Consider the following 21237-nt stretch of genomic DNA (forward strand, 5'->3'; position numbering starts at 1 on the left):
GGAAATTTTAGTCTCAGAAGAATAATAATAATAAGTTTAAATAGCTTTAAAGTTGGCTTTTTCAGTTGGCTTTTTCAAGCCAACTTAATATTAAATAATACTATAATATAATTTTAATAATTTTAATAACCATCACTGTTAATACAATAAATAAATAAATACATTTTCTTTTACATTTTAGGGTAAATATGAGATTCTTGAACCAAGAACTTTCTGCTACTGTGTCTTTAAAACTTCCATGTGTAAATACCCTCTATAACTGCCAAACCTCCGCACACATTCAAGAAGAATAATTCAAGACATTTTGTTTTATGTAAGTGGGGCTCAATTAACATTCTACTGAGACACAAGGTGGACGGCAGCCAAACATCCTGCCGACCTTTAAAAGTCGAAAGACTTAACTACAAATGAGTGAGCAAATGAGGGTCAAGCAGGAAGATATTGATCTAAACGGCATGAAAGCACAGAAACAAATTATGTATCTGTTGTGTAACAAACTTTTTGGAATACTAATTAGTGATTTGGAGATTACCAAAGGCAGTAATTTCACTCACTAATCTCAAGTTAACACATATACCCCTGGTTTCACAGACAATTCCCAGATTAAAATGCATGTTTTGTTTTGTTTTTTCTAAAGGATATTTATAAAAGCTAATTGAACTAAGTCCTAATCCTGGCTTAATGTGAAACCAGGACATGATGTTTAAAATGTTTGGCTAATGTCTCAAGTCTTTCTCCATGGACTTCCATTGTCATTGAATTAATAACTGAGAGACGATTCAAAATAGTTTTCTTTGGTAATCAGATGATGCCAATTATCTCAAAACAGCAAATATAGTTGATTTATGGTCTGGCTGATATTCAAGGTCAAGTCAAGTAAAATGTATCTGTATAGCATTTGTTCACAACATTGTTTCAAAGCAGCTTTACAGAAAATTATGATGTTAATGTTTATAATAACTTCTTATCTCCATGCCTTTTAGATCTTACGCACCAGAGAAACAAGCAAGCAGCCATCTTTAGAATATTGTGTTTGATCTCTAGCGCTGTATATTTCTATGGCATCGCTGTCAAAGAATAATTAGCTGGTCAAGTGAATTTACGTATTCTAGTGTTAAGAAAAGTTATCATGAGCATTGTAATGTTTGAAGCGGAAGTCATAAATGTCAGTATTCCGCGAATATTTAAAAACGAGCCATTCATTCATACATCATGCTGTGGAAATGCAAACCGGAAGACAGAACACAATGAACGCAAGATCTATATTCGCATTTGTCTGGCTGATATTCAAGTTCATGACAAATACAATGAGATCACAGGGAAGCACAGAGAACAGAAAGAGCCATACATATGCAACCGGCTCTATTGGTTCAGATGTATGTGTGTGTGTGTGTGTGTGTGTGTGTGTGTGTGTGTGTGTGTGTGTGTGTGTGTGTGTGTGTGTGTGTGTGTGTGTGTGTGTGTGTGTGTGTGTGTGTGTGTGTGTGTGTGTGTGTGTGTGTGTGTGTGTGTGTGTGTTTGTGTGTGTGTCCTCTGCCATAACACATGTGGCTCTGGGTCTATAACTCTAAGTGAGTCTGGACATCAGGGACTGATATGAGACGAGACCAGCCACAAGTGTGTGTGTGTGTATGTGTGTGATGATAAAGTAGGTCGCCATATACATCAGAGGAGGAGATGTACGTGTAGTCGTGTGTGTGTGTGTGTGTGAGAGCAGAGGTGAGCGGCTGAACGAGATCCTGAGAGACTCAGCTGGTCTCCGTGGAGACAGGAAAAGCAGGCCGGCAGCGAGATGGAGAGAAACATTAAAAGACTCACAACAAGACACACAGAGAGAAGCCAATCAATACACACACACACACACACACACACACACACACACCAAACCCATGAAACAAACCTGTTTCGCTTTTAAACGCAGAAATGGAAGGAAAATTGCAGGAAAATAAAACCGCCCTCAATCTAGACTGTAAAACTGCTGAATCCATCAGACCTGTCTCTCTCTCTCTGTAATTGGACTCTGTAAAAGGTTCAGTCATCAAAACTCACACAGCCTCTATAAAAATGCCGCAGCATTCGGCTTAGAAAGTGCAGAAATGAGTCTCTGGCCTTCACTTGTGCCTGTATAAATGCGATCAGAGAAAGCAATCTACATTTTTATATTTTTCAATGAAGAAGAACGGTGAAAGCCTGTGCAAAATGCACTGCCAGGCTGTTGCTATGCTGTTCCGGGTGGTTACTAGGTGGTCTGGAGTCTGTAGATTTGGTTTGGGTCTTTAAGGGTGTGTTTACACTTGTAGTTTGGTTTGCTTGGTTCGTTTGGTCCGGACCACATTTAGTCCTGGTCAGCTTACCTTTCAGATTGGCATTTTTAACACAAAACCTAAAGGCATAAGGATACGTTCACAACCTGAAGATCTGCTGAGAGGAGACACTGTTCTGGCGCCTGTACTGCACTGTAATGGGCAACATCGCCACTATGAATGAATGTAATTTCAGTTCTACTTTGAGTATGCATTATCATATGCATTGAAAGACAGCAATATACATGCACTGTAAACAAATTCAACTGACTGGCTTCTCTCCTGTATGATTTCACATGAGTCTCTTCAGACCTTACTGTACATGAATAAGCTTCCAGAACTTCTAATTGAGGCTGTGTGTGACCTAATTTAACTCTTTTCCACAGATTAAACAAAGAAATAAAAAGAAGACATTTTTTACACGCTTAGGCTCTGTTGCGTAACAAATCCTCCGCCATGGTCTTGTCAGTCATCTAATCACTTACTTTCGTCACGTGATCAGTGAACTGTGGTTCCTGCTGCACAATGTGCGACTCTGCAGCTCGTGCTGGATGAGCAGAGCAAACGTTTACAATAGCGATTTTCCAACTGAATTGAATGGTTTTATTTCTATAAAAAGGAAAAACGTCAGTGTAAACGTAGCGGTGGCATATTCTATGCTAATTTCACGTGTCATGACGATATCACGAGACGGCTTTTCACATCGACAAGAAATCTTGTTACCTTTAATAATGCAAGATCTCATGGCACAAAATCTTGTCACACCCACAAAGGTGATCTAAGTGATCTTGGGTGGAGTAACTTCCTGTTGACATTCGAAGTGTTGTCAAACAAAACAGAGGCTAGCTAGACCCTCCCCCCCCCCCCCCCTCCCCTCCATGCTTCCTGAAACAGTCTTGAATGCGCATTTAAAATCATTCTTGTCGGATATTGGCTGGAGCATGTTTATTATGTTTCATGGTCCAGGCTGCACCAGTTTGTTTTTATTGCCATTTTTGAAGCTTGTGGCGACTACAGAGACCGCATTTTTTTACAGTGTGTTCAGGGGACAGGCGGCTAGCGGATAGTGAGGAGATGTTTGCTGTATGTGACAAAAAATGTTTTGGCCTAAAAATGTGTGACATCACTTAGAGCACCTTTAACAAATCCCTCAAATTTAATGAGAAAAGCCACTAAACTATCACAAAAGCCACGAAAACACAAGGTATGTGTGCACTTTGGGTGTGATGCATTGTGATCGCGAACGATATACAGTATATAAATGAACTTAATTTTGACCATACAGTATTCTCTTTTCATAGCACATGCAGAGATTGAGTTCAACGCATTATCTGTGTGTTATCATTGCATTATTTGTCATCTGCTGTGGGAGTTCAGGATGCGTTTAAATCACTAACGCTGAAAATGAGCAACAGTAACTCTGATGGAACAAACACCCACAGAAAGAAAGAGGAAGATAATGTGCTTGAGGTCCTGTCAAATTAAATCAACAATCAGTGGCGTGACCTCACTGAAGAGGTCATCGACCTGCGACCCCACCGTCAGCGCACAAGAGCAGCAGAGGTGAGAGGTCAGTTATGGCTGTCGGTGGCGTCCTTTCGCTCGGCTGGAGAGAGTGATATGACTGGAGGAGAGAGAGACAGAGATACGGCAGCAGCTGCCTGACAGAAAAGAACAACACAATCCTGCTCAAGGACGGACACACACACAAGCTCGTGTTTTACGGACAGGATCGGACAGATGGAAGATCTGAAAAGGGCAGCATTCATTTACAGTCAGATATCAGAAAAGGTTATCCTACATCAACTCAGACAGCTGGACACACACACACACGCACACGCACACGCGCACACACACACACACACACACACACACACACACACACACACGCACACGCACACGCACACGCGCACGCACACGCGCACACACACACGCGCACACACACGCGCACACACACACACACACGCACACGCACACGCACACGCACACGCACACGCACACGCACACGCACACACACACGCACACGCACACGCACACGCACACGCACACACACACGCACACGCACACGCACACGCACACACACACACACACACACAGAGCGAGCTCAGGTGGTCCTGAAGAAAACAGCTGCCAAAGATGACATTTCAAGGTTTCGTTTTCCATATTCAAAACAGAAAACACCATGTGTGTGTGTGAGTGTGTGTGAGAGAGAGAGAGAGAGAGAGAGAGAGACTGCGGCGGATGCATGACAACATCACACTCTTTGAAGGTCATTTGCTGAAGGGCAAAACCACATACACAGACCTAAAAGGCACACACACACACACACACACTTGCACCTTGTTAAAGCCGACAGTGCTGTATATCGTATCAGATATAAATATGCAATAAAACTATAAAGGCCACTCATAGAGGACAAAGAGCAGGTGGCAGGAAACACACACACACACACCTGACACTTGCTTCTTGCTCATTTCTAATTCATGAGGGGCTTTTGCATACAGTCACCGAAAATATGACATCCGGGTGAATCTCAAGAAACCTTTCAAGAACATGTCCAGGTCATATTTCACCCCAAAATTCCAGGGAAAATATAAGAAATAATATTTTGCTGAAAGAAAAGCCTACTTCTTAGGGTAATTGAGATTTTTTTGCATTGTTATGCTTGTTTTGTTTTTTTGTTTTGTTATGAAATTGTGTTTTGTTAAAGCGCTGTTATGAAGACATTTACCAACAACACCAATTAATACTGTATAGCATAAATGATAACCTGTATCATATAATTCAATGTTTTTTATACATAATGGTAGGAATTACTGCTGATTTTAATTTACAAGGAAACACTATATTTAGTGTTTTGATTTAGCTTTTATTTTTAATTTACTTTAAGTTTTATGATGTGCTTGACTTTTTTATTATATTTAGTAACTATCAGATTTAGTTTTAGCAATTTCAGTACTTTATCTTAAACGTCTATAAAATTTTATTTCAGTTAGTTGCATAGGCAACATTTTTAATTTTCATTTAAGTTTAAGTTAAAGTTTTAAAAGCAGTAAAAAAAATATTAATAAAGCCAAACAATAATCAGCAATATGGTTGACAAAGAATTAATGTAGTAAAGTAATGTAGTAAAGTAATGAGGATCAAATAAGAATCACAACTGAGAATTATAAATAAAAAAACAAAAAGTAAAGATTAAGATTTTTTTAGCATTACAGTTATTAAAATTTGAGAGGAAAATGTACTTGATTGTCATGAGAACAATGCGCAATGCAACAAATATTCATGATCCTAAAGCTGGCTTAATTTTCTTTATGCTTTATAGTAGTTTTTCTTTTGGTTTTTGGGGTGAATTCATGAAATTCACCCTCTCTTTCACTAAACACACACATCTCTGTCATCATCAGACTCAGCGCTGGTCCTGATGTTGTTCTCTACACTGAGATCTCTCTACACTGTCATCTCTTCCACATCCCTGTATTCTATCATCCATGTTTGGCCCAGTATCCTGCAGTGAGCATCTCAGCGGACAAACAGAGACACACACTGATGCGCAAACACAGAGCGAGGGGCATCTCTTACCTTTAGAGGCTGTGTTCAGTATGACAGACGGAGAGGAGAGAGAGAGATAGAAAGAGGTTTAATGTGTGATGGTGTGATGTGTGTGATGTGACTGGAGGACGGCAAATCAACTCACTCTTGGTCTGTGTGGAGAAGGTCAGTGTGAGTTTGGCAAACAGCTCCTTGTTCTCATAGCGTTCCTCCTTCGCCTTCACCCAGAAACTGTTTTCAGACAGATCCTCCGGTGAGATCTACCACAACATAAAACACTCATCAATGCCTCGGTCTTTCCATTCATTCTACTTTACATCCATCAGACCACTTCATATCCTTTCATACAGTATATCTTTCCTTTTAATTCATCCATCATTCAATCAACACCCGTGATCCATCCAGGCGTCTATCCATCCATCCAATTCATATATCAAAATTAATACATTCATTTTCTTTTGAATCTTTCTCCAAATAATTCTTCAAAATGTCGTGAAATGGAGAACAAGAGTGCTTGACTCTTACATAGTCAATACAAGATCTTGACCAAATATTGTTACACTTCTTGATGGAAATAATTTTTGGTCCAAATCTTGTGTTGACAATGCAAGAGGTGAGCACTCTGTAAAGTCCATTCCAGCACATCCCAAAGACTTTCAATGAATTTAAGGTGCCAGTGAAAATGATTCTTCATGCTCCCTCACAACCATTCTTTCACAATTTGAGTGTGATGAATCTTCACATTGTCATCCTGAAATATGGCCATGATGTGTCTTCCTACATGGTTGTTTAAGAAATGAAAAGCTACACACACCATCTATTAAGGCTAAAAGAACTGTTCCCAAACATATGCTAGAAAACACGCTAGAAACATAATAATTACATTTAATAGTATTTGCCTATTTAAATCCAAACAGCGACACACACACCTGTGATGCACATCAGTTAAATTCTGTCTGTATGTTGTTTGACAACCATAAACATCATACAGTTAATGTTACTTAATGGAGGAACTGTTTTGTGTGATTATTATTGTTAATGCATTTATGTAGTGACATTTTGCTTAACAACATCCCTCAATCACGGTGAAAAATGAGGGTATCGCTCGGCCTGGAGTGGCTTATTGCTTCAACACGGTCCTGGTCTCTGGACAATATCATTATGTAGACGCCGCTGATATGATCATACAGTTCAAATGTGTTTCTCCATCATTTATGGACGCTGCACTGATTTAATGAACCGTAGATCGTGATTCTGGAGTCCAGGGCTTTATTTTACCCCCATTCGAGAAGATGAAACACCACTGAGTGCTTTCTTACAGTCTCAACTCATAACCTCATTTATACAGAAGAAAAGCGCTGCAAGTCTTGAGAGTAAAATGAGTTTAACAGCAGTGAACAGGCTGTCAGGATATCAGTGCTGCTCCTCTGACTAACCGCCTTCAGACACCAAGCAAAGACAGAATGAGAAATGTAGAACAAGGATTAGAGGAAGACAGAATATGATAATAGACAGAGAATAAAAGAGGGTGAAACTCATTAAAACGGATCCAGATTTTACACACAAAAGAGAGAAAGGCGACGCGGTCCCAATGCACGCTGGGACGGCCAGACAAAAAAATGCTTGATCCTTTTGTAATTCTCTCCTCCTCTCAATCTCTCGCTGTTAATGCACGAGATTAATCGCACAAACCTTTTTAACGTCCATCATTCTGTCTTTTATGGTCCTGCGACTTATCTAATATGGCTAGGTGAGGATATTTTAGACTTCTGAAAATATTTAATCTATATTTTTAGATGCATGTAAGTTTGGGGTTAAAATTTTGGGGTCGGTAAGTTTTATTTAACCCCCCCCCCCCCCCCTTAAATTTTGATTAAAATTTACAGTAAAGAGATTTATATTACAAAACATTTCCATTTCAAATACTTTTAATTCTGTTTTTTTTTTTTTTTTTTACTTTCAAAGAACCAAAGAATTAATTCAAATCAATTTTCAACATTAATAATAATAATAATAATAATAATAAAGAAATGCTTCTTGAGCTTCAAATCAGCATATTAGAATAATTTCTGAAGGATCATGTGACACTGAAGACTTGAGTAATGACGCTGAAAATTCAGCTTTGATCACAGGAATAAATTATATTTTACAATATATTAATTTAGAAAACAGCTATTTTAAACTGTAATAATATTTCAAAATTACTGTTTTTACTGTATTTTTGATCAAATGCAGCCTTGGTGAACATAAGAGACTTCTTTCAAAAACAATAAAAAAAAAAAAAATCCTGACCACAAACTTTGAACAGCAGTGTACTTGCTCTCAAATGTATTATAACATGTTTTCCCCTAATCAGATTAACAATTAATTCAACATGCACTACAGATGTTTCATACTACCAATTAGATTCAAAATAATTAATACATGAATGAAAATGCAGTAAAAACATAGTTCAAATAATCAAGTTACATTATTTTTCACTTAATGCACTCAAGAAAGAATACAGTATTTAATCATTTTCATTTGTATGCACTGTTATAACAATGTATAGCAAGAAACGGAAATAGTATTAACCACAAATGAGAGTTTTGAATGAATCAATGATGGTAAAGATCTGAAGTTGAAATTATAACTGCTATTAAAACATTTGTGGCTTTCATACTCATACAGAAGCAGAACAAGTTTCTGTACAAAGGGCAGTCTTTAGGAAACTGAACGGAATAGTTTATCCAAAAATGAAAATGATCCCATAATTTATGATAGGACTCCTGGCTGGCTCGCCAAATTGTCAAGTCAGAAGTAACCCTTCTGCCTGAACTCGATTTTCTCATGAACGCGTGTACGGCTATTGCAGCCAGTGATTATAGTTTCTAAAGTTTTAAATATGGATATTTTTCTTACAAAAACCCATTGCTTCACTTCAGAAGGCATTTATTAACCCACTGGAGCCGTATGGATTACTTTTATGATGGATGGATGTGCTTTTTGGAGCTTCAAAAACTATTCAATGCCATTACAAAGTTTGGAAAAGCCAGGATATTACTTAATATAACTCTGAGTCTGTTCAGCTGAAAGAAGAAAGTCATATACACCTAAGATGGCTTGAGGGTGAGTAAATTATGGGATAATTTTCATTTTTGGGTGAACCATTCCTTTAAAAATGCATCAATATGATTGCAGTATTTACAATGCTACTTTATCTAATAATGCTAGCAAAATCATCATAAATATTTTGGTATGTTGAAACTATCGTCCGGCCCTTGCACTTGTCATTTGTGACTGATTTTGCGTAAAGTATGTCTGAATGTGACATTGACAGTAAGTCAGAGAGCATGTTGATGACTCTCACCTCCATTTTCCACTGGAATGTGAAAAGAAACATAAATCTGAGAGGAGAGGAAGAGAAAGAGAGATCTATAAAGGGAAAGCGGAGGAGGCAAAGAGAGGTTAGGACACGGAGACAAGGTACAACCTCTAATGATACAGCAGCATCTAATTACTGAGAGAGAGAAAGAGAGAGAGTCAGGGGCGACGTGAGATAACAAGACTAGTCTGAGAGCATGAGAGGAAAGCGAAAAAATGTTAATTTAAATTACAAAAGAATGCTGTCCTTTCTACCAGCAATTTAATTATCTTTCAGAGACACAGTCAAAAGACACAGGCTTATTAAAAAGCTATTTCACTGACATCCTCAAAGAGCCCTAACCATGGAGACTCTAAACACTCATGAATTCCACTGAAGCCATTAAAGAGTAGCTTTAGGCTAAAAGGAGACAGGACCGTTTTGATGTTTTTACACTTGTGGAGGGCGAGGAAAAGCGAGAGAGGGAGAGAGAGAGAAAGAAAGAGAGAGATCAGAGGAGGAGAGGAGCGTGTTCATGATCAACAGCTCATAGTCACCCATGATTCACTGCTGCACACAGGACGCGTGTCACTTACACAGCAAGTGGGCGATATACAGGTTGAAACTACGGCTACGTTGCAACTAAAACCTTCTGGATCAGTACTTTTGTCTTGTTTCCCATTTCTAAACTAAGGTCAATTTACTTGAGAAGCAAAACTGTACAAGTCTCGTTTTTATAGAATATATCCTAAATTAGGTTTATTTTTCTTACCCCATTGGCAGACAGGTTTTTCTTTTTCATAGTTTTAATTATAAATCAAAACAACTTTATTTTAATTTAAATACATTAATAAAATATTAAATGGGTGGATTTTGTATTTTTTTAGTTGGGTTTATGTTTAAAACAAACAAAAACTATTTATTAAATATAATGTCATGTAATGTAATATTCATTCTAAAAGGAGTGCTCTTTGCTCGCTTTCTGTATATAATCTATTCACAATTAGAATAAATGTTGTATTTTTCATGCTGCTAGGAAGACCAACAGCCACAAATACACTGCAGAGTTTCAGGAGAGACAATCGCATTTAAATGCAGAGTAAATCTGCTGAGTAAATTCGATATTATAAACGCTCACATTTGGCTATAGCCTATGTTCTTTTAATTTATAGAGACCTCTAAGTGTCTGTATAGCCTATGGTGTGATTTATGCACATTTGTTCAAAACAGCCTGTATGGGCAGATTGTTGCATGATGTAGGCAAATTTTTGTAGGCACAACAGATGCACATTCTGATCTTTATTTCTGTTAATTATAACCATGTTGTGCTGCGTGTCTATTTTTCTTAAATGCATCAACTCAGAATGCCTAATATTGGTTTGATGCTTGTGTTCCTTGAGAAAATAAATAATTTCTGCCTACCTGAACCACATGTGTGCGGTTCGGGTCGCAGGTCACGGCCTTTATGTCAAATGGATCGGAGACGGAATTACATTAGTGCTGCTGTCGGATAATATTCAGTATTCTATTAAGTATTGTGGGTGAAGGGCAGGTGCTTGTTTACCAAACAGGACCCGTGCAGGTTTCTTCTTAGGAAACATTACCAAGCTTGAGTAGTAAACAGCTGCCACTAGAACTTTAATAGTCATTGGACTAATAGTCACACTGATAAAGCAAATCATTAATTTAGAGCCAAAATAGGAGGTGGAGACCTGTGAGAACATACACATACCTTGCTCCAGTTGGCTCTCTTCAGCTGCACCTCAGGTTTGTAGTCTTTTTTGGGCTGGAGGCCAAAGGGTAACTGAGGAACAGGAGGCGCCCATCCACCAAACCCGCCTGGAGGGGGCGGAGGCATTCCAGGACCGCCCATTGGAGGAGGTGGGGGAGGCATACCGGGCATCCCAGGTGGAGGAGGGGGAGGAGGCGGCATACCAGGTGCGCCCGGTAAAGGCGGCGGGGGTGGCGGCATACAGGCTGCCCCAGGTAGAGGTGGAGGCGGTGGTGGTGGAGGCATGCCATGTGCTCCCGGTAAAGGAGGAGGTGGAGGGGGCGGTGGCATACAGCCTGTCCCAGGTAGAGGAGGTGGCGGTGGTGGCATGAACGTCTGTCCGGGTAGAGGAGGAGGAGGAGGTGGAGGAGGAGGACCAGTGTAGGGGAGGCTGGCTTCACCTGGACGAGGTGGGGGTGGCACTGTGGAAGCTGATGGACCGGGGGGTGGAGCCACAGGCACATGCACGGTGATGACCTTCGCTTTGGCTTCTTTGAGATCTTTTGAAAGTTTCTCAATCTGAGAAACAAAAACAGAGGCGGTCATATATTAGCAAAGTTTTTGACAAAATAAGTCAATCATCTGTATAACTATTGTTACACTACAAAAATACTGAAAGGAGGAAAGGGTGGAAGATAAAATTTAACAATTTAATTTTAATTAAAATATCAAATGGATGGATTAAAGATTTATATATCTTCATTGTAAAGTGTTACCGATTAATTAATTAGTTAGTTAAAAAAATATAAATATATATATTTATATTATATATATAATATTTTTTTAACTAACTAACTAACTAATTAATTGGTAACACTTTAAAATAAGGTTTCTTTAGTTAAACATTAGTTAATGTATTAACTAACAAGAACTAACCATGAGCAATACATTTGTTTCTGTATTTACTAATCTTTGTTAACATTAGTTAATGAAAATACAGTTGTTAGTTGTTTGTTCATGTTAGTTCACAGTGCATTAACTAATGTTGACAAGATTTTAATAATGTATTTTTAAATTTTGAAATTAGCATTAGCAAAGATGAATAAATGCTGTACAAGTACAGCTCATTATTAATTCATGTTAACTAATGTAGTTAACTAATGTTAACTAATGAACCTTATTGTAAAGTGTCACCAAATAATCTAAGCATCTAGTTGGAAAGTTTTTTGACAAAATAATATATATCTTTTCTATACCTATTCTTACACTATAACTTAGTGTTAGGGGTTTGTTCAAATCACTATTTATTGAAGTTTGGAATGTAAATTAGGTTGTCGATAAAATTATGACAGTCATGACACCCTGGCAAACACCATAGCATGAGAGGCATCGCTCACATTTTCTTCATAAAATGTAAAAATCTAGTTAATAATGTAATTGATGAAGGGAGAGAAGGAGGGAGAGACAGACAGACAGAAGAAGGTCAGGCCAGAGTTGGAAGCACATGAGGGAGTGTCTAAATTCATGTCTAATTAGTGGAATAATTTATTTACCCAGAACTTGGCAGAACTCATTAAAAATGACCAGCCTGCTAATGTCACATCAGAGAGAGAGAGAGAGAGAGAGAGAGAGAGAGTTTGACTGTGGAAATTTGAAGTAGTTCACGAGGTTCTAGCTGACGTCCCACTAACGAGAAGTTTCTGATGCTTGTTTATCTGTAGGTGACGGGCTGGTTTAGCACAGCAAGTTCTTTCGGACGCTCCATCTGTCCGTCCGTATACAGTCCAAACAAATCTCTGTACTTCTGCTGACAGTTGCACTTCATCTCTTTCCACTGTAATTATCTGTAGTGTGTATGTGTTTGTTAGATAACCAACAAACATCAGTTCTGTCCTGCCTGTTCTATTAATATCTCACATTTGTTTACTCTCTTCTCTGTTCATACTTCTCTCTCGCCTCACAGAGACACATTTACAATTTATTCTTGTTCAAGAACTGCCCACTTACACAGGAACAGAGAGTCTGATCCGCATACATTATTGGAAATGTGTGAAGAATGTATTTATTAAAGTGTTGTACTTTGAAACCCAACTTTGTTTGCCTATTTGAAGTAACTGACACTTCAGAGTGATAAAGAAACATGCATGAATGAGAAAAAGAGTGGGATATGCCTTTGAATTATTTAATTCATACTGTAAAGACTATGTAATGTTTTATTTTGACATATGTTTATTCAATATCTACAGTATTTCCTACCGATTGCAGTTCTGTTTGGTGCCGCAGAAATGACACACTTCTCCTTTAAATTATATAATTTCCTGTAGGTTTCTCCTCTACCTTCTCTTTCAGTTGGTTGATCTCTGACAGCAGGCCCTGGTTCTCTTTCTCTCTCTCACTCTTCTCCTTCCCCAGCGTGTCTTTCTCAGCACTGAGCTCCAGAACCTTCTGCTCGTAATCGGCCTCCATCTTCTTCAGCTCCACCTGCAGCTCGTGACGGGCCGTCAACTCTGCGTCCAGCTACACAAACACACATCAGAATCCATCATCACAACAAAAATATATCTGCATAAACCGCCAGCATGTGTGGAAACTGCTACTAATGCTGTGCATGTCATTCAGGAGGTCAAGTCAAGCACAGTGCATGCAGAATCTTAAGTAGCTTAGTGTGTATTGCAGTATATACTGCTAAAATAGTATATGAGCTAGAATGTTCATTTGACAAAAGTGACGTATTGCGTTATCAAACTCTGATGATCACTGTGTAAACATCACGACAGAGTTTATCGCTATGAAGGTGGTTTGATGTTCTCGGTGCAGGTGACTAAGAGGACGGACTCAAGAACAAATCGGAGGCGAAATGGAGTCTCTCTGGATTTTAGTATTCACCTCACAAACTTCCAGAAAATCTGTCCTTCTCCCTCACACAGACAGACGTTGACAATTTCCGGTGACATTGACGGCGGGTGTTTGCAAGCCAGACATGCAATTACGTGACAGCAGCGGAAATGGAAGGGTCACACACACACACACACACACACGCACACACACACACATACACACACACACACACACACACACACACACACACACACACACTCCATGTGTTAATAATGAGTCGTTCGCTGTCGCTCTTTTGATGACACACTGCTATTACTCTGAATTAGAAAGGAAAGGAGGAGAAGAGAGAGAGGAAGAGTAAACACTCTCCTGACACACACACACACACACACACACACACACACACAAATGCATCAGCAAAGCAAAGATTATTTGCTTTATTTGGGCTCTAATAAATACAAACACAAACACAAACACACACACACACACACACAATCTCAGAAACATGTCAAGAACATGTCAAGAACATGTCCAGGTCACATTGCACACCAAAAAAGGAGGTTTAAAAAGAACATCCAAATTGTCTTAAAACAAAAAACAAAAAAACTGTATTTATAAAATATTTATTGATTTATAAAAGATTCATACCATATATAGTCTGCATTTAAGCTAATAAAAAAAAAAAAAAAGCACTGCATTGCAGATAAATAATGAGAATCACCACTGAAAATGAGAAATACAAAAACAAATATATAATCAAAACTAACATATATATATATATATATATATATATATATATATATATACATATATATATATATATATATATATATATATATATATATATATATATATATATATATATATATATACATATAAACATCTTGACATATTATGGTAATGAAAATGAAACTTTTGTGAGAACTTGGGGGGGGCTGTTTAAGTTAATTGAAAGTTACTGCAATGTGAAGAAATTATGATACATAACATTTTAGCTGTAATGTATTTATACATCATGGCAGAATTTGTTGCATTGAAATTTTTATTTATGGTGATAATTAAAAGTAATTTTGAATCTTTATACCAAAATAGGCAATTTATAACTGTAATACAGTACGAAAACACTATTACAGTAATAAGCATCTAATTAGAATCATTAGTGAGAGCTGCACACAAAAAAGAACATTTAAAGGGTTAGTTCACCCAAAAATGAAAATTCCGTCATTTATTACTCACCCTCATGTCGTTCCACACCCGTAAAACCTTCTTTAATCTTCGGAACGCAAATTAAGATATTTTTGCTGAAATCCGATGGCTCAGTGAGGCCTCCATACCATAGCCAGCAATGACATTTCCTCTCTCAAGATCAATTTATGTACTAAAACGATATTTAAATCAGTTCATGTGAGTACAGTGGTTCAATATTAATATTATAAAGTGATGAGAATATTTTTGGTGCACCAAAAAAAAAAAAAAAAAAAAAAAGACTTATTTAGTGATGGCTGATTTCAAAACACTGCTTCAGTAAGCTTCGGAGCGTTATCAATCAATGTGTCGAACCAGCGGTTCGGAGCGCCAAAGTCACGTGATTTCAGCAGTTTGACACGTGATCTGAGTCATGATTCGACACGCTGATTCATAACGCTCCGAAGCTTCCTGAAGCAGTGTTTTGAAATCGGCCATCACTATATAAAAGTCGTTATTTAGTTTTTTTTTGGCGCACTAAAAATATTCTCGTTGCTTTATAATACTAACATTGAACCACTGTACTCACATGAACTGATTTAAATATGTTTTTAGTACATTAATGGATCTTGAGAGAGGATATGCTGGCTATGCAGGCCACACTGAGCCATCAGATTTCAACAAAAATATCTTAATTTGTGTTCCGAAGATGAACGAAGGTCTTACGGGTGTGAAACGGCATGATGGTGAGTAATTAATTACATATTTCCATTTTTGGGTGAACTAACCCTTTAACATCAGGACGCATTACGGTAATGAGATTTTGAAGGTTAAATGTGCTTAATTGTCATGAAAATAAAAATAAATCTCATTCTCATTACTGTAAAGTAAAAAAATAAATAAATGCATATCTTTTTAAATGTGACATTTATAAACGGCAGAATTTGTTGCATTGCATTTAATATATGGTGATAATTAAAAATAATAATAATCACATAAAATTGTTCTTTTTTTTTACTTGTAATACAGTAAGAAAGCACTGTATTACAGTAATGAGCATGTAATTAGAATCAGTAGAGAGAGTTGCACAATAAAGAAAGTAAAACATCAATATGCATTACTTGAGTACTAAATGTCCTTAATTGTTATTAAAATAAATTTCATAAAATTAACTGAACTAATAATAGACTGCAAACATGAAAATATGACTTGGGCATGTTTTGGAGATACACATACATACAAATGTACAAACATTACACATGCACAAAGATGCACACACACAACAGCACACGCATTCAGATAAAGATGCGAGGACACACACACACGCACACGAACACACACACGCATATGCGCACACGCACAAGGTAATTGTAGACTGTGTTTGGAGAGTTTGGAGGGAAGATGTCAGGAAGAGACAGGAAATCTCCGTTCTGCTCGTCTCACCTCCCAAATTACACATCTGTCAACTGACAGGCGCGCTGAGACAGCGGGGGGCGTCTGGGAGCAGCGGCTATGTGTCTGTGTGTATATATGTGTGTGTAATGCCGCAGTAGGTGTGGTGTTGTTGATCCATATTGGAGGGTCATTCAATGTTTTTCAGCAGACGCTGATTTAGTTTAAATCCGTGTCATTCGCACAGACTCAAGCGTGTGTTTGTCCATGTGTCAATACCTTCTTTTCCAGCTCTGTGGCCTTGGCTTCACTGATTTCCACTTTGTTCTGATCGACCATGTTATCTAGAAAGAAAGAGAGACAGGCAGCAAGTGAATAGATGGTTTTAGAGGTGTGTGTGTGTGTGTGTGTGTATAAAGTGTCTTTCACTGCGACAAGTCTCTTTTCCTCCTGTGATTCGTGCTCTGATTACTGAACGATCTAATTAAAATCTGCGGCTTGCTCTGTGCCATCTCATACTCGCGCTAAAATAAGAAAACTTAAAGAGTCTTTGAAATCACCACACAAAGGGCAGCGAGTGAGCATACATTTATACATCTAAAGCTCCTGGAAAACTCTTCTGCGTCTGTTCTCATACCCTAAAGTCTCTGTGAACTCCAGATCAATATCACTCGCACGTGTGCCCATTACAAACACCAACCTAAAAGAGTCTGAGGAAAGCGAACTAAGCTTAGTTTAACCAGTGAGTCATACGGCGAGAGGGTCAGTGCTGACGTCAGCAGCCAAGAATAGGAAGTATGCAAGGAAAATTTGCAGTTCAAAGGAAAATACACAATGAAGTTCATAAGGAAGGAAGTCTGAAAGGACGTAGAGTAGTACAGAGCAAAGTATATAGAAGTTCATAGGGAAGTATTAAAGGAAGGATGGAAGTATGGACGTTAGTATGAAAGGAAGGATGGAAGTATGCAAGGAAGTTTGAAAGGAAGAAATTATGTTCAGGCGAAAGTACAAAAGGAAGTTTGGAAGGAAGTATATAAGGAAAGATGAATGAAAGGAGGGAAGTTTGGAAATACTGAAAGAAGTACAGAAGGAAGTTCAAATGGAAGAATGAATGAAGGTGTGGAAAGAAGCTTAAAAGAAGTGATGGGGGTATGAAAGGAAGTTCAGACGGAAGGAAATTTGAAAGGAAGTACAGAGTAAGAAGTTTACAGGGATGTAGAGAAGTATGACAGGAAGAATGGAAGCTATGGAAGGAAGTTTGGAGGGAAACATGGAAAGAAGTTGGACAGTTCAGGAGGAGTAATGGAAATACAGAAGTAGGATGGAAGGAAATGCAAAAGGAAGTTCATAAGGAAAGATGAAAGGAAGAATGGAAGTACAGAAGGAAGTTTCAAAGGAAGTTCAGAAGTATAAAGCAAAGTATGCATGAAAGTTCACAGAAACGTACAGAAGTATGAGAGGAAGTATGGAAGTTCATAAGGAAAGATAAAAAGGAAGAAGGACATTTGGAGATAAGGCTGTATGGACAGAAGGAAGCATAGAGGAAATGTACAGAAGTTCGGAAGGATAGATAGAAGCATTAGGGGTACAGTATGGAGGGAAGTTCAGAAATAAGCAAGAAAGAATGGATGATTATGGAAAGAATGGTTGTTGACTGTGTAAAAGTGTTTAAAGTTTCCAATCAATGATTCAAAGCATGTCAACACAAAAATATTTTGGCCTAAATTTAAAATGTAAATATCTGAATCGCATTTAAAATTCTCATCCATTTGGATTACACAGTTTACACAAACTAATGAACTCAATGTGATACATATTTGTCAGTCACACATAAATGAAACAAGATTTGATTTTGTTTACTATTACCTATTTTCATCTGTTTGATTTTATTTAAATAATCATTCTCCTAACACATTTATTCAAATAGTTTATAATATGCAAAAATACTAATATATATATATATATGCAATTCAAATAAATGTGACATTTAGGCCTAAAATATTTTTTGATAAACCTCACAACACAGCTGGAAAAACTTTAGTTCAAACACCAGACCCACACAGCCGATGTGAGCCAAACCAGAGGCCGTCTCCGACAAATACTACATACTAATAATGAGAAAATGAGCTTATTTTCATTAAATCCTACAGAGCTTGTTTGTGAGCGCTCTCAATGTCAAGCCGGATTACTCTGAATGAGATTGGAGATGTTTTGATGTTTCGCATGGGATTCTGAATGCTGCCACCCTGTGGTCAAATGTGCAATTTCAGTGTCTCCTGTGTGTGCGCGTGTACAAGTTAGACTATACTGGTGAGGGTCAAATGTCCTCACTTACATAGTGAAATATTATGACTAGTAAGGACATTTTACTGGTCCTCACTAGTAAAAAAAAAAAAAGGCTTAAAAATCACCAAACCATGTTTTTTTTTATTTAAATCAAATGTTTTGCACATGTTTCTGTGACAGGTAGGTTTAGGGGTAGGGTCAGGCCATAGAAAATATCATTAACCTGATATAAAATCAGTGGAAGTCTATGCAATATACTCACTAATGTAGTAAAACAAACATGTGTGTCTTACCAATCAGATAACCCACGTCCAGGTCAAACTTCCTGCATTTGAAATCAGGATCACAGCCGTTCCTGTGCAGAACGATCTGAGCCGTACACTCATCGATGAGTTTGTAGTACTGAGGCCTGAGAGACAGAAACAGAGATGTCAATCTGTGTCAGACTACCATCAGTGCTGAAGATCTTGAGCTCGGGAAGGAAGCCAAACAGAGATATTGAGTGCCGAGTTCATAAAATAAAATAAGAGATTTTCATCACAGGGTCACACACACCAGCCGTCCATGACGAACTCCAGTGGCCTTTCAAAATGACACACTGTAGGTAATTTAAGGCGAGGCAAGTGTATTTATCAAGCACATTTCACACATAATGGGAATTCAAAGTGCTTTACATAAAAAGGACTTAAAAATAATCATAACATGATTAAGAAATAAAACGAACAATGAAAAAAATTATGTTAAATATAATTAAAAACAATTAAGAAGAAAACTCATGAATAAATAAGATGATGAAGTGCATCAGTAGGATGCAGCAAGTTTAGTAAATGCACAACAAAACTTTAAGTGATGATGATTTAAGTGTTTTGGGGGCTCGTCCGGGATGCCCAGAAATGCAGTCTAGGTATGCAGCTCACTAGTTTTGAGAAACAGCCCATATGGGATTGTGTGTAACTGTGTTAGATGTCATTTTAATGTGAGTGTGTGTGTGTGTGTGTGTGAGAGAGAGAGAGACTGAAAGTAGCTGACACCTGCGTGTTTGTGTGTGTGATGGTTTGATGGTTTGATATTTGAGAGGTTTTTCAGACAGTCCATTTGTGAGAAATCTGCCATCTTGACCTAGTGTGAAACGAACTCGATATGTTCTTCATTTTCCACCAAACGGTTTCTTTTTCCTTTATTTGCCCTCTTTTCTCTCCCCCCTCCCTCTCTATCAAGGATTTTCCGGTGGAGCGAGAGAGACCCCTAGTGTCCGTGTTCAACCACAGCACCTCACTTGCGTTTAACCAGGGGCTTTTGGAGAAATCAGAATAATCCTAATTAATTCTCTCTCGTCAGTGATTAAAGTGGTGAAATGAGAGTTTGTTTGTGGGCAGACGGGCCGCTCGGGGATTTGAGCTGCGGTTATATTTGGAGGATAATTATATGGAGGCGTCGTCACTTTCTTCCGTGTGTCAGCACATTAATCGCTGAAGAGAAACTCGCATGAAACGATTCTGCTGATGGCAGCACAGAACGACCGGCAAACTGCTCCGTTTCGCACTTCTCTTGCTCAGCTGCTTTCTGAAAAGTCTCAGTTCTCGCTCATTTACCTCTTTACGTGATGTTCATAACATTTATTTCACATTTCTGCTCATAATCTACAACTAAATGATCAGTTCACCTTATTAAAATCAACCTGAAATCCTTTTTACGATCTGTATGATTTTATGGGCGACAAAAACAAAACATGTTCTTCTGCATCACTGTAATTATTTAAAAAATTATTACAGTATGTTTTTACAAATACTATTTCAGTCTTTCTTCAAAATTTCATGTTTAATTCAGTGTTAAAAAATGTTTTCTATCAGCAAGTTAGATCTGAAGCTCAGAAGGAAGCCAAAACAAGATTTATCATCACACTGTTTGGCACAGGGTGACACACCAGCCGTCCATGATGACCTCCAGTGACCTTTCAAAATTTCATGTTTAATTCAATGTTACTTTTTAATTATTTGTGAAATGTACTAGAGAAAATAGTTTCAAAGTAAATCCTACACCAGATTTTTTCACTCCACCATGTCTCATACACTAAAAAATGATGGGTTAAAAACAAACCAGGGTTGAAAATGGACAAACCCAGTTTGCTCGTTTTATTTAACTCAACTATTGTTTAAAAAATACTATATTGTTCACTTAAAATTAACCCGAAATGTGTTGGAAATTAACATTTATTATTATGTTTAATAAATAAATTTTTAATGAATAATAAACAATAAACATGTATTAATAAATGTTTTTGATTATTATTGTTGACTCTAGCAATGATGTGTCTGATTTTTATTTTCCAACCTATTTTGGGTTAATTTTAACCAGCCTTAACACACTAATTAAGTACTCATTATCTCTGCAGTATGCAGTATGTACACAGTTTGCTCATTTTCATTATGCATGAAAAAGTAATCAACTGCATTTGATAAAATGTACAGGATACAACAGAAGACACTGTGTGACAATGTATCCCATTATGCAATGTGCCAAACTTGACCTTCTATTTACAGAGATGAAAGAAATGGAAGTGTTATCAAATGTTATTTTAATCATTATTTATTTTGAACCATTATTTGATCCAAAGTTAAGACATAATT

General features: G+C 37.6%; 1 protein-coding gene across 1 annotated transcript in view; it reads right to left on the reverse strand.

The window, feature by feature from the left end:
• Positions 1-21237, reverse strand: part of LOC137023958 (protein diaphanous homolog 1) — a 112536-nt gene that overhangs the window by 53240 nt on the left and 38059 nt on the right. The window contains exons 13-17 of the mRNA XM_067391125.1: positions 18904-19019; positions 16604-16668; positions 13247-13426; positions 10931-11488; positions 6001-6115 (exon numbers count right to left, since the gene is read on the reverse strand). Coding sequence (XP_067247226.1) covers positions 6001-6115; positions 10931-11488; positions 13247-13426; positions 16604-16668; positions 18904-19019 — 1034 coding nt within the window. The remainder of the gene's footprint in view (positions 1-6000; positions 6116-10930; positions 11489-13246; positions 13427-16603; positions 16669-18903; positions 19020-21237) is intronic.

This window comes from Chanodichthys erythropterus, chromosome 1, assembly GCF_024489055.1.
Source record: "Chanodichthys erythropterus isolate Z2021 chromosome 1, ASM2448905v1, whole genome shotgun sequence".
Taxonomy (NCBI): domain Eukaryota; kingdom Metazoa; phylum Chordata; class Actinopteri; order Cypriniformes; family Xenocyprididae; genus Chanodichthys; species Chanodichthys erythropterus.